This window comes from Diabrotica undecimpunctata, chromosome 6 (genome assembly GCF_040954645.1).
Source record: "Diabrotica undecimpunctata isolate CICGRU chromosome 6, icDiaUnde3, whole genome shotgun sequence".
In the NCBI taxonomy this organism is placed as follows: Eukaryota; Metazoa; Arthropoda; class Insecta; order Coleoptera; family Chrysomelidae; genus Diabrotica; species Diabrotica undecimpunctata.
The window spans coordinates 59,532,385-59,557,189 of NC_092808.1; the positions used below are offsets into that span (position 1 = coordinate 59,532,385).

At 33.0% G+C, this 24,805-nt stretch overlaps 1 protein-coding gene across 4 annotated transcripts in view; it reads left to right on the forward strand.

Moving 5' to 3' along the window:
- The window catches only part of LOC140443460 (glycerol kinase 3-like), a 106,886-nt gene extending 83,896 nt beyond the window's left edge, over positions 1-22,990 (forward strand). For 2 of the 4 annotated variants that reach the window (XM_072534736.1, XM_072534735.1), the window contains 3 exons: positions 2,082-2,219; positions 2,360-2,446; positions 5,850-6,619. In XM_072534736.1, the coding sequence (XP_072390837.1) occupies positions 2,082-2,219; positions 2,360-2,446; positions 5,850-6,604 (980 nt within the window). In that variant the 3' untranslated portion in view covers positions 6,605-6,619. Of the gene's footprint in view, positions 1-2,081; positions 2,220-2,359; positions 2,447-5,849; positions 6,620-9,616; positions 9,656-17,247 lie in introns of those variants that run through there. The other 2 variants (XM_072534738.1, XM_072534739.1) reach the window with 2 other exon arrangements.
- Positions 22,991-24,805: the final 1,815 nt, after the last annotated feature.

The window sequence follows — 24,805 nt, forward strand, 5'->3', positions numbered from 1 at the left end:
AAATGTATACCACCTTGTCACACGCCTCAAAAAATATGGGCCTGCAAGTAAATGAAAATAAAACTAAGATAATGGCATCAACACCCAACAATAGAGCCAGAAACATCGGCCACCAACTCACGGTTGATAATTCTACCTTTGAAGTGGTGGACAAATTCACATACTTGGGCTCCCTGATCACCAAGGAGAACGTCATGACTGAAGAAATCAAGCGAAGAATAATCCTAGCAAACAAATGCTATTTTGGACTGAGTAGACATATGAGAAACAGAAACTTAAGCCAAAAAACAAAAATAACCATATACAAAACCCTTATACAACCAGTGTTGACATATGGGTCTGAGGCATGGACCATTTCCAAGGCAGATGAAAATCTCCTGCTTATATTTGAACGAAGGATCCTGAGAAGAATATTTGGTGGCATCTGTGAAAATGGTGTTTGGAGAAGGAGGTACAACTACGAGATATATCACAGATATAAACATATATTTGGTGGTAAAGACGTAGTATCCTTTATAAAAATAGGAAGACTAAGATGGGCAGGACATCTGGCAAGATCACAGCAGAACAACCCTCCTAGAAGAATCCTTATGTCACAACCTGTGGGAAGTAGAAAAAGGGGTAGACCAAAACTCAGATGGAGGGATGGTGTAGATGAGGATGGTAGACAAATAGGCGCAGCAAACTGGCAACAGTTGGCAATGGATAGAACTGACTGGCGTAATAGACTTGGGAAGGTCGAGGCTCTTTTATAGGGCTGTAGCACCAATGATGATGATGACTTGGAACACGTTTCAACTTCATATAAGATTTTGTCACTGATAGTAAGAAGTAAATTAAATGCATTTGAAAATAAGGTGATAAGAGAATACTAAGCCAGTCATTGATCGTTTTTTATCGTCATTGTTAATTGATCATATTTTTGCAGTTAAAGAGTTAATACCTAATGCATTGACTTTTTGTGTACGTCCAAAAAATGTCGACCAACAATCAGATAGTTAAGTTACAAAATATTATTTTATGTTGGCCGGCTCCACACATGGGATCCAACGTTGGCGCCAACGTTGGAGCCAACGTTGGGTCAACTGTGTTCCCACGTTCGATTAGGAATCCACACGTTGGGTTGAGTATTGGGGCAATATCGGTCTGTTCCCTCTAGAGCCAATATCAAAATGTCCGTCATGGAAATTACAGCGGCTGCGACTGTCGTGATAGATATATATATAGCCTGATTTATTTGCTAGAATCATGGAAAATTAAAGAGATACCAAGAAATAATATCGAAGCACTCCAAATATATTTAACTTTTTATCGACGACGCGACGCCTCGAAAACCGAAACAGAACTGGCAGTAGCATATATAAGTAATAACAAAAAAGAATACAGTAAGACTTCCATATATTGTATACAAGGATCCAATTTTATAATAATATCTGATTATTTAACACTTTAATAGGCTTACAGCGATTACACCCATTACTCACATGAACGATTTACATTATCTACAGAATAAAATTATTGTGAGAATCAAACGTAGAAATAAAACGTAATGAGGAAGCTGACACATTAGCATCAAGGGCTATATCGAACGAAAGTATTATCCTCAACGAAATACTGAGAAATGACCACAAAAGTTATAACAAGAAATAAGTTCTTAATTTATGTCAAATACAATGGAAAGAAACGGGAGACAAACTGAAGGAATTTCAATAGTTTATTACAGTCCAATTTACTCTACCAGATGCAAGACATCAGCATCGCATAATCCAATGACTACAAATAGGCGACACCCGACTAAACCACAGTCACCTTATGCAGAAAGAGCAGCTACTTAGACGTCCTAGGTATGACACTCACACTCAAACGAAACACTTACGAAATGTCGGTATTACACAAACTAGACGCGGACGAATCAACTCAGCACCAACCTGAGGTAGTTTTAGTATGTAAGCTAGTTTATAACTCGTTAGTTGATTAGGTAATGCTGGGTTATGAATATAGAAATAAAAATAAGGTCGTTGTTGTAATAAAAGGTGTATGATATGTAGTCATGTATGTCATTATGCATTTAACTGTTTTAGTGAGACCGACAATGACTGAAACAACATCATTAGGAGCTGCAATAGCTGCGGGTATCGCAGAAGGAATCGAAGTGTGGCAAATAGACAAAATACTTCCAGTGCCTTGTGATAATTTCACACCGCAAATATCAGAAAATTGTAAGTTTTACAGCAATTAGAATGTTATGTGGTTATGTGTCCCTTTAAATAAAAATGTGGTTGTTGTCTTGAAAATTTGTTTTGGTGAACCACATTTTAGCATATAATATTGTTGTTAATGTGCATTTTCTTGTTTCTAGTGAGAGATATAAAGTATTCACGATGGAAAATGGCTATTGATAGAAGTTTAGGATGGGCAAAACCTGCTAAGTCAAATGCTGCTTTAAGTGAGTTCTTTTATTTTACAATAAAAAACTTGCAAACGGTTGTAAAAACGCTCGATAATTTGATTAATGATACCATAAAGCACTAAAATGATTTCACGGAGAGTAGAACATTAATACTTTATTTAAACTCATTGCCATATTATAATATATCTTTTAGTAGACAAATAACAGGTCTGCAAAAGTTTTTTGTTGAAAAGCTGATTTGATGGTTCAACTGATTTAGATGGGTTGTGATGCGCTGGATCTAAAAATCAATTTTGTTTTGACATATAACGCCACGTTTTTTCACAAATTGGGTATCTGTTTTTAGAGTATGACTCAAAAAAGATAATTGATATCTAGAATGTCCCTCTGTAGCTCCAGCAGTTGTCTGCTATTAGTGTTATTCTTCATTCTCCTTAATATCTTCTCTTTATCTTGTTGTTATCTTGGCGGTAACGTTCTGCTTGTTCTCTACTCACATCCCACAAATTCTCAGCAAAATAATCCAGGTGGGAGTAGAGAAAATGAACCTTTTTGGAATGATAAAATGAAATTTTAGAGATTCAAATTAAATTTGATTTTACATGTGTTCGATTCGTGTACTACCGAATATATGACCAAAGCATTCCTAGAGGTAATTGAAATTTACAATAAGGGAAAAACTCAGCTAAAAAAATATACGCCCTAGAGGTTAAATTGACGCAAACGGAAAAGTTGAGAATTAGAAATAGGTATGTTTCAAATACCAAGCTAATAAACGATATTAAGGATAAGTTCTTGATAAAATAATCCACCCCTGTACTATCCGCCAAGATCCACTCAGCAAAACAACCAAATAGGCATGTTTAAATTCAAATATGGTTGTGGAAATTAATCTATACATTTCTCCTTCCTGTTAACCCTTCGATTCCTATAGCATCGATTAGATAATGGATTTCGCTTCCGACAGCGTGGGAGTCGATAAGATAGACAGACGCAAGTAGACACTCGAATAATACCCAGCTACAAGTTTGCTCGTTGTTCGTTTTGTAAAACAGGTTTAAACAGCATTGAATTTACCGATAAGTTTATTGCAACCATTTATAATTTGATTATTTTTTTGCACCTATGAGTTAAAGTTTATTTATCTAACCAGGGCTATCGAAGATAGCTAAAACAAAAATAATGGTGGTCGACAGATTCCACACTTTTCAACTGACTAACATGTTACAGGAATGTTTTGTCTATCTCGGGTCTAGTATAACTAACTGTGAAGCCAGAAGTTCGGAGACGTATCGGTATGGCAAAAAATGCGATGAATCGAATAACTAAAGTTTGGAAAAACAGATCTATCTCTCAAAATATCAAGATGAGACTGGTAAATACCCTTGTATATAAAAAAATTGATGCGTTTGAGATGTGGTGCTGGAGAAGATTGCTACGCATACCTTGGACAGCTCATATGATAAACATTTTCATTCTAAACCAACTCGAATAGGCTGTCCACAATATGTCTGAAACGTATTCTGCAATTTCTGCAACGTATTCGCAGAGGTGACGATAGTTTGGAGAGATTAATTGTTTCTGGAAACGTTCCGGGGAGAAGATCAAGAGGACGATCACCAACTAGATAGTCCGACCAAGCTCTCAGAGCAGTTGAAGATAGAGACCAATGGAGAAAACTTGTTAGGAATATTGAAAGAAATCACGATCCTCATTAATGGGGAAACGACAAGAGAGAGAGAGAGAGAGACAGAGAGCAACACTTTTTCTTGTAATACCTATCCGTTTCGGATGTTGGCGACCATCATGACAATCTATATATTGCAAACTGCTGCTCTAAAAAGATTTGTAGCAACTCGATCTGATTCAACTTTATAAGTGTTAAGTGATACAATATATTAAAAAAGTACAATCCGTCTTTCTCTTGGAAAAGGTGAACATAAAAAATCAGTGGGGTAATGCAGTGGGAACCTAACACCACCAGACTTCAGTATTCTTTTGACTATATTTGTATGTGTTTATTGTTTTCTAAAAATTTCTCCATAACATCCTTAAATGTGAACCATTCCCCCCTCTGGAGATCTGTCGTAGTGTTGGCAAACTCTTGATCCATTAGAAGTTTTCTGATATCTAGCCCAATAAATATTCTTTCTTCAATTTCGTCTCCAATAGAATTTTTAAACAAGTATTTAAAATAATCTCCATCTTTTGGGAGTATATAAAGGGGAGGAGGAAGAATTTTTTTGCGCGGAACCAAACCAACTTTTCATTTACTAAGGATTTTTTGGATCTCGAGTGTCCCATAGACATTAAAATTAAGGAAATTTGGTGTAACTAATTTGTTGCACAAGCTGTGTACACAAGATCTTCAAATGATCGTACATTTGCCAACCGTGATATTTCATATTTGAGTTTTTGAAGAATCATTGCAAGTTCTTATAGGTCTCTTTTAATAACACAGAATGGAATAGAACCATAGAAACCAGCACTTTTAGAGCTCTTGTTAACGACAACGGTCAACGGGTCGATTTTGAAACCGTTCCGTTGGCCGTTGCTCGGTGTCTTTCAGGTTCGTATGAATGTTTGTTCACGCACCTGCAACCAATCCGTTGGTTAACTTTTCACCGTCTACGTATCCAGTCCCCCTCGGCAAGACGTTCGTCGGACCGGTGTAGTGAACCATTTTAGTTTATGTAAGTGTGTTGACGGCGTTGGACGAGCATCCGTTGTTTCAACAAATCTCTTTCTTTGTTGCGAATAAAATATGGATTTTGATATGAAGATTTTAATAAGTGCGGTCGAAAATCGACCTGTGTTGTGGGATAAAACCACGGAAAGCTATAAAAATAAGCAGCTCAATTTTGCAGCATGGAGAGAAATCTGCGTGATTCTGCACGAAGACTTCGAGTCATTATCGGACAAGAAAAAAAAAACGATTTTGGTAAGTAAACATTTAAATGTTTAAATGAAAATAAAATAAAAATGAAATTATAATTTGAATCTGCCACGCCCATCAACACAACTGAAAAGTAATGTTTATAGTTTAAAAACATTGATCCACTTCCTTCTGGCTTTATAACTCGTATGTGCTTGCCGTCTATCGCTCCTAAGCCGAGAGGAAAATTTGATGTACTTTCAAAATTCCTAGCTATCATTAACCAGTCCTCCTCTGACGGCATTTTCATATACGTCTGACAACACTTCGACCATATTGATTTACATACTTCTCGAACAATGTAGCTTATAGTTTTAATTCCCATTCTAAATGTGTATTGAAGGTCTGTGAATGAACATCCTGATGCCAAGTATCTGTAAAAAATAGATATTATATAAAAAATAGATAATATAATAATAGATATTATAATAAAAATAGATATGTAAAAAATAAATATTATAATAATATATAAAGAATTTTAGTCATCGATGTTTTCTTTTTCAGGCAAAGAAGTTACAAAGAAGTGGAGCAATGCAAGGGATAGCTGGATGAGATGTGCGAAGAAACTGAAAGAGTCGGGTTCAGAAGCAAAGGCTACCTCAAAATATAAATTTTTTGAGCAAATGCAGTTCCGTCATAAAATTGTAAGTCATAGACCGACTGGAACGAATATGCGACCTACTGAACCCTCCGAAAAACCACCTGTCAGAGATGATTTTGCTGTACAAAAAAAGAGGAAGAAGACAGAAACTGCAGATGAAATTTTGGCAACAAAGATACACGAAATGCTGGATTCTTCCAATCGTGAAGATAGCAATCCAGTCATGTGTTTCTTTTGGGGAATTGCACCTGCTGTTGAAAAGTTTAGTGATGCGGAATCCATAAATTTTCAATTCGAGGTAATTTCATCCCTAAGAAACATACAACTGAGAAATATGCTTATGGCGCAGCATATTTCGCAGACCCAAAGCTACCAGCCGCAGCCCCAGAATTATCAGCTCCAGAACTTTGAAAGGAGTACGTCATATCAAACACAAGCATATCTCTTTCAGCAGAATAGAAACCTCACAACATTTGATCCATATCGGAGTACATCCTCAACTTCAACTGCAAACTTCAGTCAAGTGAGTGAATCACAAACACAAGCACCAGAATCGCCTCCTTCATTTGTAGAACAAGCTTCAATATCAGACCAGTCGTCTGTTAGCCAAAGCGACGTAGATTTCGATTTTGCAAAATCACCCACATTTCACCAATAAATATTTTTTTTTTGTATATAGACTGTATATTCTTAAATGATAAAAATCTATTGAGTTTGTCAGAAGTTTTTATTCTGTTACACTAATAGCTTAATTCATACATACCTTAAGGTAACAGGTAGTCGCTCAGCAGGTGCAATGGATAGCCTCATATTAGTGTCAGCACGTTTTAATTGATCATGTACCGGGTTTCTCATTATATTTTGACCCCCACTTATTTTCCTTAATAAATGATAAAAAGTTTCAAATAAAAGTTGTATTATTTTATCTGTACCGACCAACAATGTAGCAACAGACCAAATTTTATATACAGGGAGTGCCCAATAAAATGCATCTTCAATATTTCAAATGAGGCACCCTGTATTTTTTTATAGTTTTGAGTAGCCCTTCATTTCCTGATTACCAATATATAACATTGTGTAGCATTAGTTTTGTTCTATAATGACATACGGTACTACAAATGTAACCATAGGTGGCTATGCAACTGACATTTCAAAATGAAACGATTATTAATTTATTATAAACTGTTAGTCCTCATCTAAACAATGCTACTAATGCATTAGAGAAAAGCCGTGCGACGATACATAGAGTTTTAAACAAGCACAACTTTAAGCCGTACAAAATATTACCGGTACAAGAACTTACCGATGTTCATAAGAGAGGTTCTATTAAGACATGCTTACAAATTTGAACGAACTTAATTATTTTTATAACATTTTATGGACAGATGAATCAAATTTTTCAACTTCAGGCATTTTTAATAGAAGAAATAGGTATTCGTGGGAACAGAAAAATAATAGAAAAAGAAAAATTAAGCAAATAAAAAACTCAGGAAGAAAATCAATAAATGTGTGTTGCGGAATATTTCAAAACAAAATAGTTGGACCATTGTTTTATGATTATAAATTAACTGGGGAATCATATTTGGACACAGTCATTACAGAAGTGGATGAGTTATTAAATCAAAATTATACACAAAATCAATTAAATAGTATGATATGGCAACAAGATGGAGCACCGCCACATAATGTCGTAGCCATTCAAGAACATTTAAATAATCAATTTAATGTGTGGATCGGCAATAAGGGTACCATTGCATGGCCACCAAATAGTCGCGACTTAACACCATGTGATAGCTTTTTATGGGGGTTTTTAAAAGAAAAAGTGTATTTTGATTCAAATAAAAATATTAGCACTATCACGGCAAAAGTTTGCGCGGAAATTGAAAATTTAAATGGTCATAATAACACAATATCTGACGCATTAGAAAATTTGAGACGAAGATATTACTTGTGCATTGATAACAATGGAGGGCACTTCGAGCATATATTATTATCTTAAATGTAGTATTGTAAGTCATTAATTTTGTTGACTTTCTAAATATATTTTTTCTAAATATATTGTTTTTATCTTAGTATAGTATAGTAGTACCATATACCATTATAGAACAAAACCAATGATACACTATGTTATATATTTGTAATCAGGAAATGCAGGGCTACTCTAAACTATAAAAAAAATACAGGGTGTCCCATTTAAAAATATTGAAGATGCATTTTATTGGGCACTCCCTGTATACAAAATTTGGTCTGTTGCTACATTGTTGGTCGGTACAGATAAAATAATACAACTTTTATTTGAAACTTTTTTTTGTATTCCCGAAATTAAGGAAAATAAATAGGGGGTCAAAATATAATGAGAAACCCTGTACTATTCCTAACAATTTGCGAAAAGTTTCTTGACCCATTCCGAAGTAATTGATGAATTTTGTTTCGTCTTTTTTCAATTCTTCGTAAAGTGTATGGAAAGTACCATACTTTTCTCTTTCTAACAAAATAGGATGTATCCATATTTTTCTTTTACGCTTCTCCCGTTTCTTCTGCATTTTTTTATACATATAATACGCTAGTATAATTTTTTGCTTTGACGACAACATGATATAACATATATTGCGTGCACTTGTTACTTTAAAACTGACGATATTTCGGAGATTCCATACTGTCAACGGACGCATATCCCTTGAAATTTATGAACCGTCGACACGGGTACCCGTTTATCATCGGCCGGTTTCCCGTTGAAAAAAAAAGTTCGTTAACAAGAGCCCTTAAGGTACCATTAGATGAGTCGATAAGGAGGCGTCATTGAGTGGATTTATACTAAATTTTGAATTTAACCATCAAACTTTCTTTGGGAATATTTAAATATCTCACCAAATCATTTATTACTTCTTGAAAGAAAAATTTCTAATCGTACTGAGGTTGTACTTTATCTTCATTTGATTCTGGTGTCTCTCCTAATGTAACAGCGGCTTTGGCCTAGATGCGTCTGCATCATGAGGAAAAGACAAATAGCTTAGGAAAGATTCGGGTATGAAATTGAATGCTTTGGTAAGTACAATTATAATAATACCAACTTGGTAAGGCACATTACATAAACTAGACTTGTCGAAAAGAAACCGAGTTGATATTATCTCATCAATGTTAGAAACAAAATTGAGTAGACAGCGTACATGTAGTCTACCTTGTGTCAGCTGTCGAAGCGCACTTATCGTTCTGCGTAGCGAGTTACACCGTTTATACGACGGAGATAGTATCTCCGCATCTCTAATGCAATGTGTAGTTTCTATAGCCACAGAATACGATAACCTGTGTGTTTTAGAACACCAAGTGCAAGATCTCGTAGCTTAGACAATAAAAAATTTACTAAATCAACACATCAAATTACATGAAAATTAATTGAAGTTATGCAAATAGCTTTTTGGTTGCAGACCTGTGTAATCAAACTGCGGAATTAAGTTTTTATTCATTTCTTCTTTTTTCCTGCTACTTTTTTGGTATTAAAATTTAAGTTGTTAAAATTTAATCAATGTAATTTTAATTTAATTTAATTAAAAGGTAACATGAGGCTGCAATGATGACAATTTATATAAAAATAAAATACAAAAATTTTAATGATCGTTTGTGCAACCGGTTGTAAATTATTTTTGCTAATCACAATGTTGTGTTTTGATAGATTTACCTAGAATGGTTAAGTGGGATGATGAAAACTCAGGTAAATCTTTTAGTTGGGAACATAGATATGAAAATGGTTATTTATGTATATAAAACTAAAAAGTGTAGAGCATATGGCATATCTATTTTAAAGGTTTAACGCATTCTTCCCTCCCAGTTTTTCTCATACGATACGATGATGCTTGTTGCAAACAATCAACTACCAACTCCTCATCCAAATTTGTCTTAGACCTCTTTGGATAGTTCTAGCTTTTTTTTCAAACTAGAGATAGAATAAGTAAAACAGATTGTCAACGTAGCGTGTAACATTGTAAAAACAGTAAACTGTAAGTATAGCGCCTCTCTCCCTCTCTCTCCAATGGCGCTACAGCCCAAATCGGACCTTGGCCTCCTCCAAACTATGCCTCCAACCTTGTCGGTCCCGCGCCGATCTTCTCCAGGTTCTCTTGTCTAGCAAATTTTGTGCGTCCGCTGCCACTTCATCCTCCCATCTTTTCCGTGGCCTTCCTTTTGGTCTTGCGTCCTGCATTTTACTATCTAGGGCTCTTTTCGGTAATCTTTCTGTCTCCATTCTTACTACATGACCAGCCCAGCGAAGTCTCTGAAGTTTAACGAATTCTGAGATCGGTGTCTCTTTGAACAGTTGGTAGAGTTTATGGTTATACCTGGATCTCCATATTCCGTTTTCGTTAATAGGTCCAAATATCTTTCTTAGGACTTTTCTTTCGAGAACTTCCAGTTTTCTTTTTGTCTCTTCTGTCATCACCCATGTCTCGCATGCATAAGATACTATTGGTCTGATAATAGTTTTGTAGACCCTGATTTTCGATCTCCAGTGTGTGTTTTTGGGGCGAAACACATGATCGAGTGAAAAATAAGCTTTGTTTCCCTTTACTATTCTTCTTTGTATTTCTGGTTCTTCTGTTCCATCCGTGTTTAATGCAACTCCTAAATATGTGAAACTTCCTACCGTTTCAATATCGTCTTCTAATTCAACTATGCGTCTGTTTTCCCTAGCTCTTGCCTGTGTTAACTTTTTGTTCTTTAGAATATTTATTTCTAGTCCGGTCTCTTTTTCCTTTGATTTTAATTGTGAATATATTTCTGCCGCCTCTTCTGTTCTGCGAGACATGATGCTGATATCATCGGCATAGGCGGCAATCTGTATTGATTTATTTGTTAGGAGATTACCTCTTCCTATATTCAGCTGTCTTATCACATATTCCAAGGTCAGGTTGAATAGTGTCGATGCCAGCCTGTCTCCTTGCTTTAATCCTTGAGCTATCGTAAAGTTTTCAGTGAGCTCATTTTGGACTCTGACAGTTGCTATTGACGAATCCATTGTTGTTTTTACCAGCCGGATGTATTTTTGGGGGATATTAAAGCTGTGCAATATTTGATATAACTTGTTCCTATTAATTGAGTCGTAGGCTTGTTTGAAATCTATGAATATGTTGTGGACGTCAATGTCGTATTCCCACGATTTGTTTAAAATTTGTTTCACTGTGAATAGTTGGTCAGTTGTAGATCTTTCTTGTCGGAAACCGGTTTGATATTCCCCGACAATATTTTCAGTTAGTTGTTGGAGTCGTTTGTTTAGTATGTAAGTAAAAATTTTGTACGCCGTGCACAAGAGGGTTATGCCGCGATAATTTTCGCATTTCAGTTTATCCCCTTTTTTATAGATTGGGCATATAATCCCGGTTTTCCAATCATTAGGGATGTTTTCATCATTCCAAATCTTGTTCATGAGCACATGCATTTGTCCTACTAGGTGATCGCCACCTAATTTATATAGCTCAGGGGGGACGTTGTCAATACCTGGAGCCTTATTGTTCTTTTGTGCTCGTATTGTCTGTTTTACCTCTTCCATCGTTGGGGGTACTATATTTTCGGTGTCTCCCTCATTGTGATGCATGTCCATATCCTCTTCATTTTCTTGTGTCCCTAAAAGAGTTTGGAAATAGGTTTTCCAGACTGATTTTATTTCTTTTGGATCACTGGTTATTTACCCTTCTTGATCAATTTGGTTAGTGGTTGTTCCTCCAGGCATAATCCATGTCGCTTTGTGCCAAGTATAGCGCCTATCAATAGTTAATTGATAAACTCTTTACCAGAGACAAGAGTACAAGAAAAACTATGCATTGTTAGTTGTCAACCCCAAACAAGCAACAAAACACCAATTCGACGAGTTAATTTGGGGATAAAAAAAATGATTAAAAATGTATTATAGCTAAAATGAAAAAAGAAAGAATATGATCGAAATAAAAAGTACATTAATACAAATGCTACGACGAATACAGGATCTTAGTGAAGGACAGGACACATACGGTAAAGAAATAAAAGAACCAAGAAAGGAGAATATGAGCTTGAAACAAGAAAAAAAAATTTAAATAATAAAACGCAGAAAGTAGAGAATTAAAGAGTATTGATAAAAAAGACTCTTAATCTTCATGAAATTATGGGGTGACTAAATTATTTCAACACAAGTTGAAAGTAGAGGAAAAAATTAAAGATATGAGCAAAATCGGTCTACAAACAGAGAATGATTGAATAATTAAAAATCTTAAAAAATACATCTAGGTTTAGAGAAATTAAAAATCAACAGAGAGCACAGATAAAATTAGATGAAAAATAGAAAAGAAGCAAAACATTTTGAATCCATAGACAAACGAGTGAATATAGCATACAAGAAATTAATATGTATGGAACTGGAGCCAGAGCAGCAAAAACTTGTAGAAATCGGGTAAGAATACAAAATTTAAGCATCTAAGCACATATGAGGTAATCTGGAAACATGTATCTGGGTGTAGTGGATGTCAAATAGACTACGTTCTAGCAACAAACCAATTAGTTTCACTAAGAAAATGTGACAGTTCATAGATTTGAATAAAAAACTTTAATTCTTGCTGGATATAGAGGGAAATATGCATGTCCAAACTTCATTCTGATTAAAAGTTGTTATTTACACCCTGGCATTAGACATAAACTTCGATGATTGCAAAGGCTTTGATGATGATAATGATGATGATGATACTCTCAATGCCAGTGTTTGGGAATTTAGTTCAAAGTTCATGTATGTTTTTTCTTTCGGAAACCGGTCGTCTTGTAGCCTTCGTTAAGGATATATTCTTTATCATATACCAGTTGAATATTATGAACTGTCTTTGATGATATTCTATCTTCCATCTTACTGTTTTGATGGAACTCTACTGTAAAGAAGATGAATTACATAATATTTTAGTCTTACTTTGTCTATCACACATTCAAACGCTAGTTTATTGTATTATGTTTTCTCGGTATTTTGCTTTCTGACAAATGCTCTTGATCTGCTACGCTTATCATCTAATTTATTTATTCTTGTAAAACTTTAGTTGTAAGTTTTACGTTGGTTTTTAATAATATATTAGTTTTCTGGCTAGTCTCTTCACTTTTTTATCGCTGATTTATGAGTTCTCCATTATTTCTGTGTTTTATTATGTTGTATAATTTTGTCAATTAATGGTGATATTTGTTTCGTGATGGCGGCTCCACAATATTTTAGCAATTCATTTGGTACACGTTATTAGATTTAATGTTATTTCTATTCTATTGGATTCTACTGCTGTGGTCACATCTTTTATTCTATATACACAAATAGCCAACTTTTTAGAATAGTGTAGTGAGAATTGTTTTTAATAATATTAAATGTGCTAATTATTATAATTTATCGAGACAAACTACTGTTTCGAAGGTTAATTGGTTCAAAATGTTACAGCCGGGGTACTTGAATAAAAATAAAAAATGATATAGAGAAAATTGTAAAATGGAAATAACAGATTTCAATGATGATACCTTTACTATACAGTGCTAATTAAAAGTTCGTTTCCCCCTGGTTTCTTTTGAACGGTTATACTTATAATAGTGAAATTTGGAGGGAGGTAATAAATAGACGTAGGCAACTATTCAACCATACTAATTTTATTTGAGTTTAAGCTCATTTTGATGAATAAATTAAATAAATACTAAAATTGTAGTTTCGCATTAATTAAACCTCCGCCTCTGGTTACTTGTCAAAAAGTTGACGTTTTCAACTCTCCAATTGTTTTTACATCAACGTCAACTTTTTGACAATTAACCAGAGGCGAACGTTAGAATGTTTATTAATTAAATGCGAATCTACAATTATTTTAATATACCCATTCAATCATAATAATTTTGTCTGGATTTAAGATGATTTTGATGAATAAATTAAATAAATACTAAAATTCTAGTTTGGCATTTAATTAATAAAACTTCCGCCTATAATAAAACTATTGTCCGCCTTTGGTTATTTGTCAAAAAAGTTGACGTTTGTCAATTATCTAGTTGATTTTAGTTTACAAAAGCGTTTATAGCTCAATATTTAGTTTCTGGTTCTGCTTAGTTTAGTCAATTCACTAGTTATTTTTAGTTTTCAAACCCGTTTATACCTGAATATTTAGTTTCTGTTTCTGCTTAGTTTAGTCAATTCAAGTTTAGTCAAGTTGTGTTTAGTTAGATGTTCTTAGTTAATATTTAGTTTAATTATTGTTTAACGAGACGTTTAAATTTTTACAAAGGCAGAATGGTACGTACTGTAACCGACAAAGTAGTAACTGTGTTAATATTTGGTGAATGTGAAAATAATTTCCATGCAGCTGAACGTCTTTTTAATGAGAGGTACCCCGATTGCCCTACATCGAGAGCTTATTTGAGGAAGCTTCTTCGGAAGTTTAAACAAATAGGTAGTGTTCAAGATGTCAAACGATCTGGTCGACCAACAATTAGTGATGACAAAAAAATTGACATAATTTCAGAAATGGTACTGAACCCTACTTCTTCTACAGCCCAAATTGCATCTATCTATGGAATCAGTTAAAAGACAGTACACCGAGTGTTGACTGAAAAAAAAATTCATCCATACAAATTAAAAATTGTGCACCAACTTTCAGATGATGACCCCGACCGAAGACTAGAATTCTGTGAAAATATGTCCAATAAAATTAACCAAAGTGAGCTTAAACTCAAACAAAATTATTATGACTGAATAGGTATTTTTAATACCTTTCAAACGAGGTATCACCATAAGGTCCCATTTAAAATTATCTGCCACAGTGGCGCTGTAATGTCATCTGTCACTATTACGTCACCTGTTATGACTAGTTGAGAAGCCTACGTCTGATTATTACCTCCGTCCAAATTTCACTATTATAACGACTTTTGACTAGCACTATATAGAGACTAGGGATGTTAAAATGTATGGGATATATAAAATGCTAATGTATAATAAATATTATAGTCAGTAGCGCACCTAGAATTTGTCTCTGGGGGGGGGGGGTTTTGGTTGGTCACCAAAATTTTTTTATGGTGTTACCTCTGTAAGTAACAGTGTCGGAATAGGGTTCTGGGGGGGGGGTTTAACCCCCAAAACCCCGCCTCGGTGCGCCACTGATTATAGTGTATGAACAATGAGTTGATTATAATCTATCATTGAATCCTATAAATTTAAATAAAAATTAACGGCGTGTGTTTGAATTTAAGTTCATATTCAACTATTTCCAATGTCTGAATTTTCTACTATTTCCAACTGAATTTTAAACTTCAATCAATCAGTAGAAATTAAAGACTTAAAGGATTTCGGTTTATCATTTATCCATTTTTTTTCTTTCTTCTATTTTTTGCTAATTAGTTCATTCTCACTACAGTTTTTCCTCTTTCCCTTTCTCTTCTATTTGGTTGGTCCAGCCACTTCTTTCTTGGCCTGTCTCTTCTTCCTTTTGTTGATTTTTCCATTTCCAATATTCTCCTTACCAGTCATGTTTGATCCATTCTTACCATGTTACCTAACCAATTGATTTGTTTCTTTTTGATTTTCGCCAATATTGGTTCTTGGCCAATGCTATTTTTTATTTTCTCACTTCTCACTCTGTCCCACTTCTGCTATTTTCCTACTATGCTTCTTTACTTTCGTTTTTTCTATAGTTATTTCCGTTTTGACCTTTTCTATTTTCTTCATCCATATGTTAAGTAAGAAATTTTTCCATTTAGTTTTTGCATAGAGATCACAACCTTTTACCGGATGTAGGTTCCTATACCTCCAAAGGAAAACTAAAATTATTATATACAAACAACTGCTGAGGCCGGTCGTCACATGCAGGGAGGAAACATGGACTCTAACGTAGAAGGATGAAAGACTTCTGGGAATATTCGAGCGTAAGACACTCTTTTGGGCTATAAACGATCAAAGACAGGGGCGCAAAAGATATAATTTCGAATTATACCAACTCTTTAATGAATCAGATGTCGTAAAGTTCATTAAAAACAGCGACTTAAATGGGCTAGACACATAATACGAATGCCTGACAATATAATTGCTAAAAAGCTAACGACAGGAACACCTATAGGAAGAAGAAGCAGAGGCCGACCGCAAATTAGGTGGTTAGATGAAGTTGAGACCGACTTAGGGATACTAGAGCCTCTAGAGTCTAGAGAATCTTAGAGCAGGCCAGGATCCACAGAGGATTGTCGAGCCAAAGATGATGATGAGGTTCCTATACCCTATAATTGTGTCAAGATTTACTACCTTTTCTCGTATTCTGTGTACTATTTTTTTCATTATGTTAAGAAACAAGTCATTATTTTTGCAAAAGTCTTATAATTTTTATTTCGTTCTCGTTTGCTACTTGGTGATCATATTTTCCCATGCACCCCAGTCTTCCAGTCTCGCATGATTTCTATGTTTTCTGTCTGTTCTCTCTCGTTTTCTAGTACTTTTTGTAGACATATGTAAAATTACAATTTTTCTTCTTCCGCTGTTCCTTCTTCTGGAGCATAGATTTATATGGATATACTTATATAACTCCATGTTCCATTTTCCTATTGTGAGTTCTTTCTGTTTTCTTTCTTTACTGCTTGTCTTGTTTGCTAATCCATCTCTTGAAATGTCAGAAGGAGCTGAAGACGAAGAATACGAACTTGAATGGTATTTCGCTAAGAATGACCTATTAATGTGAAATTTATTTTTGTATACTCATCATTCTTATTATTGTCTTAAACTATGTTTATATTTATTGCTAATTTTTGTACCTTTATTATTATTATTACTGGTGTTAATAATTTTATTATTTGTGTCTTGTATGGTCGTTCCTTCTCGTAGTGCGTTGTCTCCTGTTTCTTGCTTCTTTACTTCTCTTTTTGGTTCGATTTTTTTTGGGGGTCGTGGGTTTTCAAATTCTTGTTTATCTCTGTGCTATTTACAAAGATCTCCGGCTACCATCAGTTTTTTAATTTGATTATTTTTAAAATGATTTTCTTGTCGTAGGTTTAAAACTGATTATTTTATATTTGTTGGAAATGAACCATAATTATTGTAATGAAAATTACCTCTTCACAGTAAATAAAATCTTTTGAAATTCGCAATAAAAACAATCCTTTTATGAGAAAAAAAATAGAATCAGTAATTGTTAGATTTGTTACATTATTATATTTTTTTATTATTTGCACACAATTTTTGAGTTTCTTTTGAATAAATGTAAAATGGAAAGTAAATTTATTTATTATCTTTATAAATTATTACGTTTACGAGATGTAGATATTAGAATGTATATTAATTCATATGATTTTCCTGATTAGAAAGAAAAATTGCATCAGCTGTGCCTGCAGGACTGTTTGTTATTGGAGCAGCAGCAATTATAGTAATTTCAGAAATTCTTAATAAACCTTAACGACGACTTGGTCAAGAATAAATGTAAATGTGTAGATCTGAAAGCAGTTTTCCGATACTTATAAGTAATATCAAAGTTATGTGGTTGTCAACATTAAGTGTAAAACAGTATTATGTTTCTCAATAAAGAAAAAGAAAGTAGAGTATAACGATATGCAAGAATAAAGAAGACGTGGGTTACTTGTTTGATTTGTATTAGAGAGGCTTAAGATTTTTGTTTCATAAAAATGAACACACTTGTGTAAGTTTATGCAAGATAGGTAACCCAGTTAATAGCAAATTCTGCATTTAATAGGCATGTTGTGTGGAGATATCTGTAAGATTATAGGTTTATACTCTACAGTATATACAAAAAGTAACGAAATTATTTATTATTTTGATACCTGATAAGCCTATAAAAAATTTTCTATTCATTTTTTCTGGATAAATCAAATGATCCATTGTTCGTTAAGAAGTTATATGTTTTTACGGTACGAACATTTTAGTTACAAAAATCATTTAGCAGGACAAATAATTTGTCGTGATATTTCACCGTGGGTATTTTATGGTACATATTTTCTTGGTATATAAATGGTATTCTTAAATTAGTTCTTCCTGACGTTTTATTTATCGCAGTCGCAAAGTCCAATGGTAAACGACCGTCTATAAACCAAGAATACAATAATCTATTTGTCTAACGGAACAACAAGAGATAATATTAATTTGTGTTAGAATGGCTTGTAAGACTAGTTGTAAAGCTACCAAAAGGCAGTTATTAATTCATATGAATAATTTTCAGCAAATCTTTAACAAATTAAACATGAGACTTAATTAATTAATGAGATTAATCGACTGTCGTTGCCTTTTTGGGACATTGTGGATTTAGGAAGAGGAGTAAATGTAGACGTCGGTTAGTCTTATGGAATTTAAAAATAGTCTTGTTAAATCAGATGATCTTGATAACCACTCATATGTACTCTTCACTCTTGTCCACTTGTCTTAAAAGACTTCATTTAAATAATTTCGAACGAGCATCAACACTAAAGTGTTGTAATGTACAATTCTGCTAAGACCAAGTATACTCTATTCACTAAACTTAGTCCCAACTCACTAGTTTTAGTAATTAATTTGTAGTTAGTAATTAAAATGCCACGTTAAAGAAAAAGAAGTCGGTTTGAGAACTCTAACTAACTAACTAACTAAATTTATATTTGAATATTATTTAAATTTAAAAAATACAGAAAACAGTTTATTTTTAGGATTTTTAGAACATTTACACCAGGCGACGGGAACGATGGATCGTTAGACTCCGCCCCTCTTAAATATCAGCAAAACTTACATCAAAACTCGATGTCGAGTTGGTCCGCTAGTTAATAAATATTTTGTACTTGAAATTCGAAGTTGGTTTTTTTGTATGCAATTTGGTTAGTTTAGTTTAGGTTAGGTTAGGCTGGGATATCTTACCGGAAGTAAATACTTCCGGTTTCATAATTCTGAATTCAATCAGTAAGTATAAGAAAAAAGTAGACGCGGGCATATTTTAAAAATACATTGAAAATTAGGACTTTAAATTTTGAAGAATGAAACCTGTAAAATTCCTATACTTTACTATAGGAAAAATTCATTTTATGGCCGCCATTTTTAAACCGGTTTGAATTTTTTAAATTTTAAACCTTAGAGGGAATCTACTCAACAATCGGTTTAATTATTCGAAAAAATTATTCTCCTATCACCGTTTAGGACGAGTATTGCGCACAAGAAAAGGGCTTAACCTTTTAGTATATAAGATTTTGTACTATGCTGTTCAAATTTTGACATCGACTGGAAGTTACTATAAAACCAAGCACACTTGCTCATAACCAATATTAATTTTGTAACTAAAAGTAAAAAATATTCACGTTCATTAAGAAAATAAAACGGAATTAATTACAACATTAAAACAAAGATTTAAATGTTTATTTTTGAAAGTTTATGATCGTTTTTACATTAGTATTTGCAAATGGTAAGTTTTTAATCAAAATAGATGTCGACGAATTAATGTTTTGGTTGTAACAATTAAGCAACCAATGTGTAAAAATACACTAACCACCTACATCACTGGGTGCCAATTGATTAACAAAAAAACTACAGCTCAGTATTGTCACTATAAAACGACACTGGAATGCAAATTTTATTGTTAGGGCTTCGACTAGCCCTTCATCAGATGTAGGTAGATCTTATCAGAGTGCAAGTTTTACAATGAGAAGTTTGGCAGGAACAAATAAAGAATTATACTTATAATAATATATAATACCTAGTTATATTTCTTAAATATAAAGAAACAACAATTTATTGATAGTATCTAGCCTAAGCTTTACAAAAAAAACTGGAGGAGTGGCTGAATGTATTCTCACATGGAGCTAAGCGTCGTTTTCAAATTGAGATGTATGCAGGCTTTAATGGGGATGTTGGTCCATAATGGTGGCAGTTAAGATTGTAGGATTGCTACATCCCATTAATAGGCAGTTGTGGTCACCACGCTGCTTTAATCGGGTAGCCACACAAAAAGGGAGACAGGGAAGCCCAACATAAAAAAAAACAAGAAAATATTGAACAAGTTGAATGGTTTTCTGAATAAAATCTACCTTAAATACATAAATCAATACTACAATTCATTTGAACTGAATTTGACACTGACGAGCAGAATTGCCAACATACTAACAAGTTTATAGCTGGTTGAAACTAGATTAAAATTAATATACGGGGTGTAAATACGAGGACTATACAAGAAATAAATGAGAATTGAACTGAAATAAATAAAAATTTAAATTGAAGAATAATGATCAAAAAGAGTATTTGGTTGATAGAAAAGTTGAGCGCCAAATATTTTTAGTAGAAAATCGTAAAACAAGAAGGCTTACAAATTGATAAAATCAAAAGAAATTGGAGTAAACTAATTATTTGAAGAGAAAAGATACACATATGACGTTTAACGTTACATGGTAATTTAAAACAATATTTTTTTGGTCTTTGTTAATTTTTGTTATTTGTCGAACACCTTTTATGATAATACTCAGCTTTTGTTTCGTTTCGTTTTTTTTTTAATATTAATCGATCTATTCTTAAATTTATCTCTCTTTTTTTGGGGCTTACCAAATTCATAGGTTATATATGTTGAATTGGCTGATGAATTTAAAGAAAAATTTAAATTATAGAAAGGTTATAGAAAATTGGCAACATATACGGGTTGTTTAGTTTTTTAGTGATACGGATAGGATTTTTGCGGTAAAGCTTGAAAACTTTTGTACTATCAGGAATCGAAATAATAAAGAGTTATTTAGATTATGGATAAGTTAAGTTACTTTTTGTACTCCATTTTTGATAATTTAATTTTTGAATATTTAATAACTGCGATTGTTATGAATATTTACAGGTACAACGTTATCGACTAAGAGGCTTGGTCATTGGGCTAAATATATTTGTTAAACAATCATATTCATTCATTAGAGTATGGAATTGTTCTGTTTTATTTGAAGTTACCTTTTCATGTTGTCATCAAGTTACCATCATTCTCGTTTTTCATCTATTTTCCCTGATATTTTCAAAATTTTTCACCCAATTCGGTAATCTGTCAGCTATATGTGTTTATGCATAAATAATAATTGAGTATATCGAGAAAGAATACAGAAAAGCAGTCCTAGATAATCGAGTTAGTACAGAAATCGGTAGCGACCATTACATGTTCGTAACAAAAATAAAAAATGAATGTGTGCATACATAATTCTCTGAAAAAAAGGTCGAATTTGAAACAAGAACAACGTGCAAAATGAACAAAACACATAGCTGCAAGATATCACCAATTGAACCAAACAAAACAACAACAAATCTGTAAAACCACAATCAATAAAAAAATAATCTGGTGTTCTGGTAAATGAACCATTGAACGACCCATCAGGGGTAACAATATAACTAATTCCTAAGTTGGGTGCCAATGTAGAATAATAAAACTCACAACTTTCTTTGGGAACCAATTGTTAGGCCCCGTTTAGCTCATTCTCTCAGGTGTGAAACCAAGATATTAACTAATCATATTTATTACACATAAAAAAGTATAAAAATTTTTATTTTTATAAAATAATATTTTATTAATATTATTGTTTATATTAATTTTAATATTAAATTAAAATCAAAGCAAATTTTGTCTATAGCTTTACAAAAAAGATTTTTAATTGATACTTTTGGATCCCTGTAGATAACTTGCTGATGAGTAGCTTTCAGGTTGGTGGTGATGCCGGGATCGAGCCCGTTGTGATCCTAAGCAGCTATTATATTTTTCATATTTGCTATACTGCTGCAGTTGTCATCTCTCTATATGGTGCACCATGAGGTTCTTAGAAAGTTTAACACAGCAAGGGGGGACAGGAAAAATTTATTCTGTCTAAAAAACTAAAATAATAAATCTTTAGTTAGCTACTGCATATGTTTTAAAATATTTTCTTGCCATATGATGATTGAAAATAATTACAATATTAAATAGAAAATCGCAAATTAGCAAGGTTAAAATGAATATAATCATTAAATGAATTAGTTAAATTTTTTTAAAGTTACTAACTGCATATGGGACGAATTATAAAGTTAAAAGATACATGTGCGGAGGAGGTTATTTATCTATAAAAAGGAGTCAAATATGAAATAAAAAGACACTGAATATTGGTTAAATATTAAATATAACTTGCCCCAAGAAAAGAATTATTAATGAAAAACGTGGAATGAGTTCGGAAAAAAATTGATGATATAATAAAATCAGAAAAGATTTTATAAAGTTAAATTATATTAGAAATGAAAAAAATAAAAACACTGAAGTTAGACAGGTAGGCGAAACTATCAGTAATGAAAAGACGGAAACGTCAGTAATAGAAATATGGAAAGGATATTTCTACTTGTTTCGAAGTAAAAAGTGAAACTAAGGAAACTAGAAATGAATATGAAGATAGCTAAGAAGCACTACTACCAACAGAAGGTATATGAAATTTATTTCCCGGATTGTGATTTTTTAAAATTATGTAGATTGTCTTTATCAAAAATTCTTTCTGAAAATCGTATTTCATTAATGGTTATATTCTGTTTTGTATCAATATTATATCTTCTGTCAAAGATGAGTAACATGTTGTTTTGTAGTTTTATAGTTAAACGTATTTTTACATTCTCAGTCATTAAGTAAATTATTTAGTATTATTATTAATCTAGTATTGCTAACAATAAGCATTTTGGACCCAATGATCAAGGATTAACTCTCTGAAGCCATAAATATACAGGTGAAGTCGCTAGATTGTTCCTTTTGGATGCTAAACTTAATATCGGTTGCAAAGTCAGATATCTAATATCTTTAATAGGAATTAACCTCAATTTTAGTTAAAAATACGTTGATTTTGGCGGTTTCATTTTGGAATGGAAACCGAAACTTTAAAGTAATTTTATTTTTAACTGCAATTGTGGTTAATTCTCTTTAAAGATAAACAATATTAAGAATGTCGTGCATTTTACTTTTGTATTTTGTTCCATAAATGTTATTTTGTTATATGATTTATGTTAAGAAACTTGGTTATTCTTGTTAAGCTGTGAGTAGATTATGTAGTTCTGAGCTGTGATTGTAAATTATGAAATGTTGTGAATAAAACGAATTTTTTAATGTTAGTTTATATTTTTTACTTCCCCAGATCGACTGTGTCTTAAGTATAATTTTTACGATTATATATGCTGATTAAAAGAAAAATATTTATGAGGCTGCAAAACGAAGACACAAATAGAGGTCAAAAATAATATAAGAAAAAATTTAATTAAAATAATTAATTTAAAAATGAATAAAGTTATACATGTTGTATAACGGAGTCTACTCATCGCGTAAATAGAAGTATAACTATGAAAATTTAACTGTTTTACTAACTCTTTCTGTCGGACTTAAACCCATTAATGACTACCGCTAAGAGAGAAACCGAAAATAACCAAATCCTTTAGTAGTTGCTTTTCATTATGATCATAATTATATAAAAAAAATTTTTGTACATTTTTTAAATTAGATTTAAAAAAAAGTGCTGTACCCAATTAGGTATATATATATATTTAGGGATTCTACAGTATTCACTGCCTTCCCTCGCTCAACCGTTTCCATCTCTCTCTGTTGTTCCATTCTCCATCGTTTAGTCCTCTCTTACTCATGGCGTCGTCTACTTCGTTCCTCCAGGATTTTCGGGGTCGTCCTCTTTTCCTCCTTCCTATGGGGCTCCATTCGGTTATTCTTTTTATCCATCTGCTGTCGCTAGCTCTTCTTACATGTCCATACCACTTTAGTCTTTTTTGTTCTATATATGTTAGTATGTCTGTTTCTATTGATGTTCTTTGCTTTATTTCGTCATTACTTCTCCTATCCATTCTTGTTACTCTGCAGCATCTTCGTAGGCATTCCATCTCTGTTGCTATTATCTTACTGCTGTTTTTCTTGTTTATGATCCAATTTTCGGCCCCATATGTCATAATACTTCGCACTAATGTTTTATAAATCTGCGTTTTTGTCTTCATATTTAGGTGTCTATCCCACCATACTGAGTTAAGTTGTCGGATTGCTGTTCTTGTTTGTCCTAATCTTTGTGTAATTTCTTCCTCTGTTGTTGCCTTTTTCGTGATTATAAACCCCAGGTATTTGAATTTATCCTTTCCTTTGATTGTTACGTTGTCATCAATCTGTAGATCTTCTATGTCTTCTTCACTTGTAGATACGTACTCTGTTTTCGCGAGGTTAATATCTAGGCCAGCCTTGGTATATTCTTCTTGTAGTTTCTTCATCATGTAGCTGAGGTCGTCTTGGTCTTGTGCAATCACTACTTGATCGTCTGCAAAACTTAACGTATATAGGTATTCGTTCCGTACCGGTACTCCCATGCCTTCGCATTTTCTTTTCCATGTGGTCAAGGCTTTCTCTAAGTATATTTTGAAGTGTGCCCAATTAGGTACACTAGACCAATCAGTATAGCAATATTGAACATAAAAATTCATACAGACCAAGGAAGCATTTAATAAAGATACATACATATACATAAGAAAACACATAATTAATTATTAGTGAAATATTTTGTAGAACACTCTCTGCTCAGTGCTAAGAGTCACTTTGCATTTTTCACACATCCATCTAACTATCTAACTCTCATGTTACTAGAGCAATAGTAGTAAATCTATTTTGTCATTTTCATTTGTAATCCTATATAGTTTCCACGCATTGACAACTGTCACATTTATCATATGGGTATACCACTATTTTTCCATGAATGCAGATACTGTAATTATTTACCCCTTGATCGAGTAAGTCCATACCCCCATATTTGGATTTGAATAACTGAGGTTGTTACACTGCTACTTTTTCTTTCTGTTTTGCACACCAACGCTTCACTTGTACAAGGGGCTCTATATCTTATAAATAATATAGCACTTATCTATCACTATCGTGAACGTAGTAAT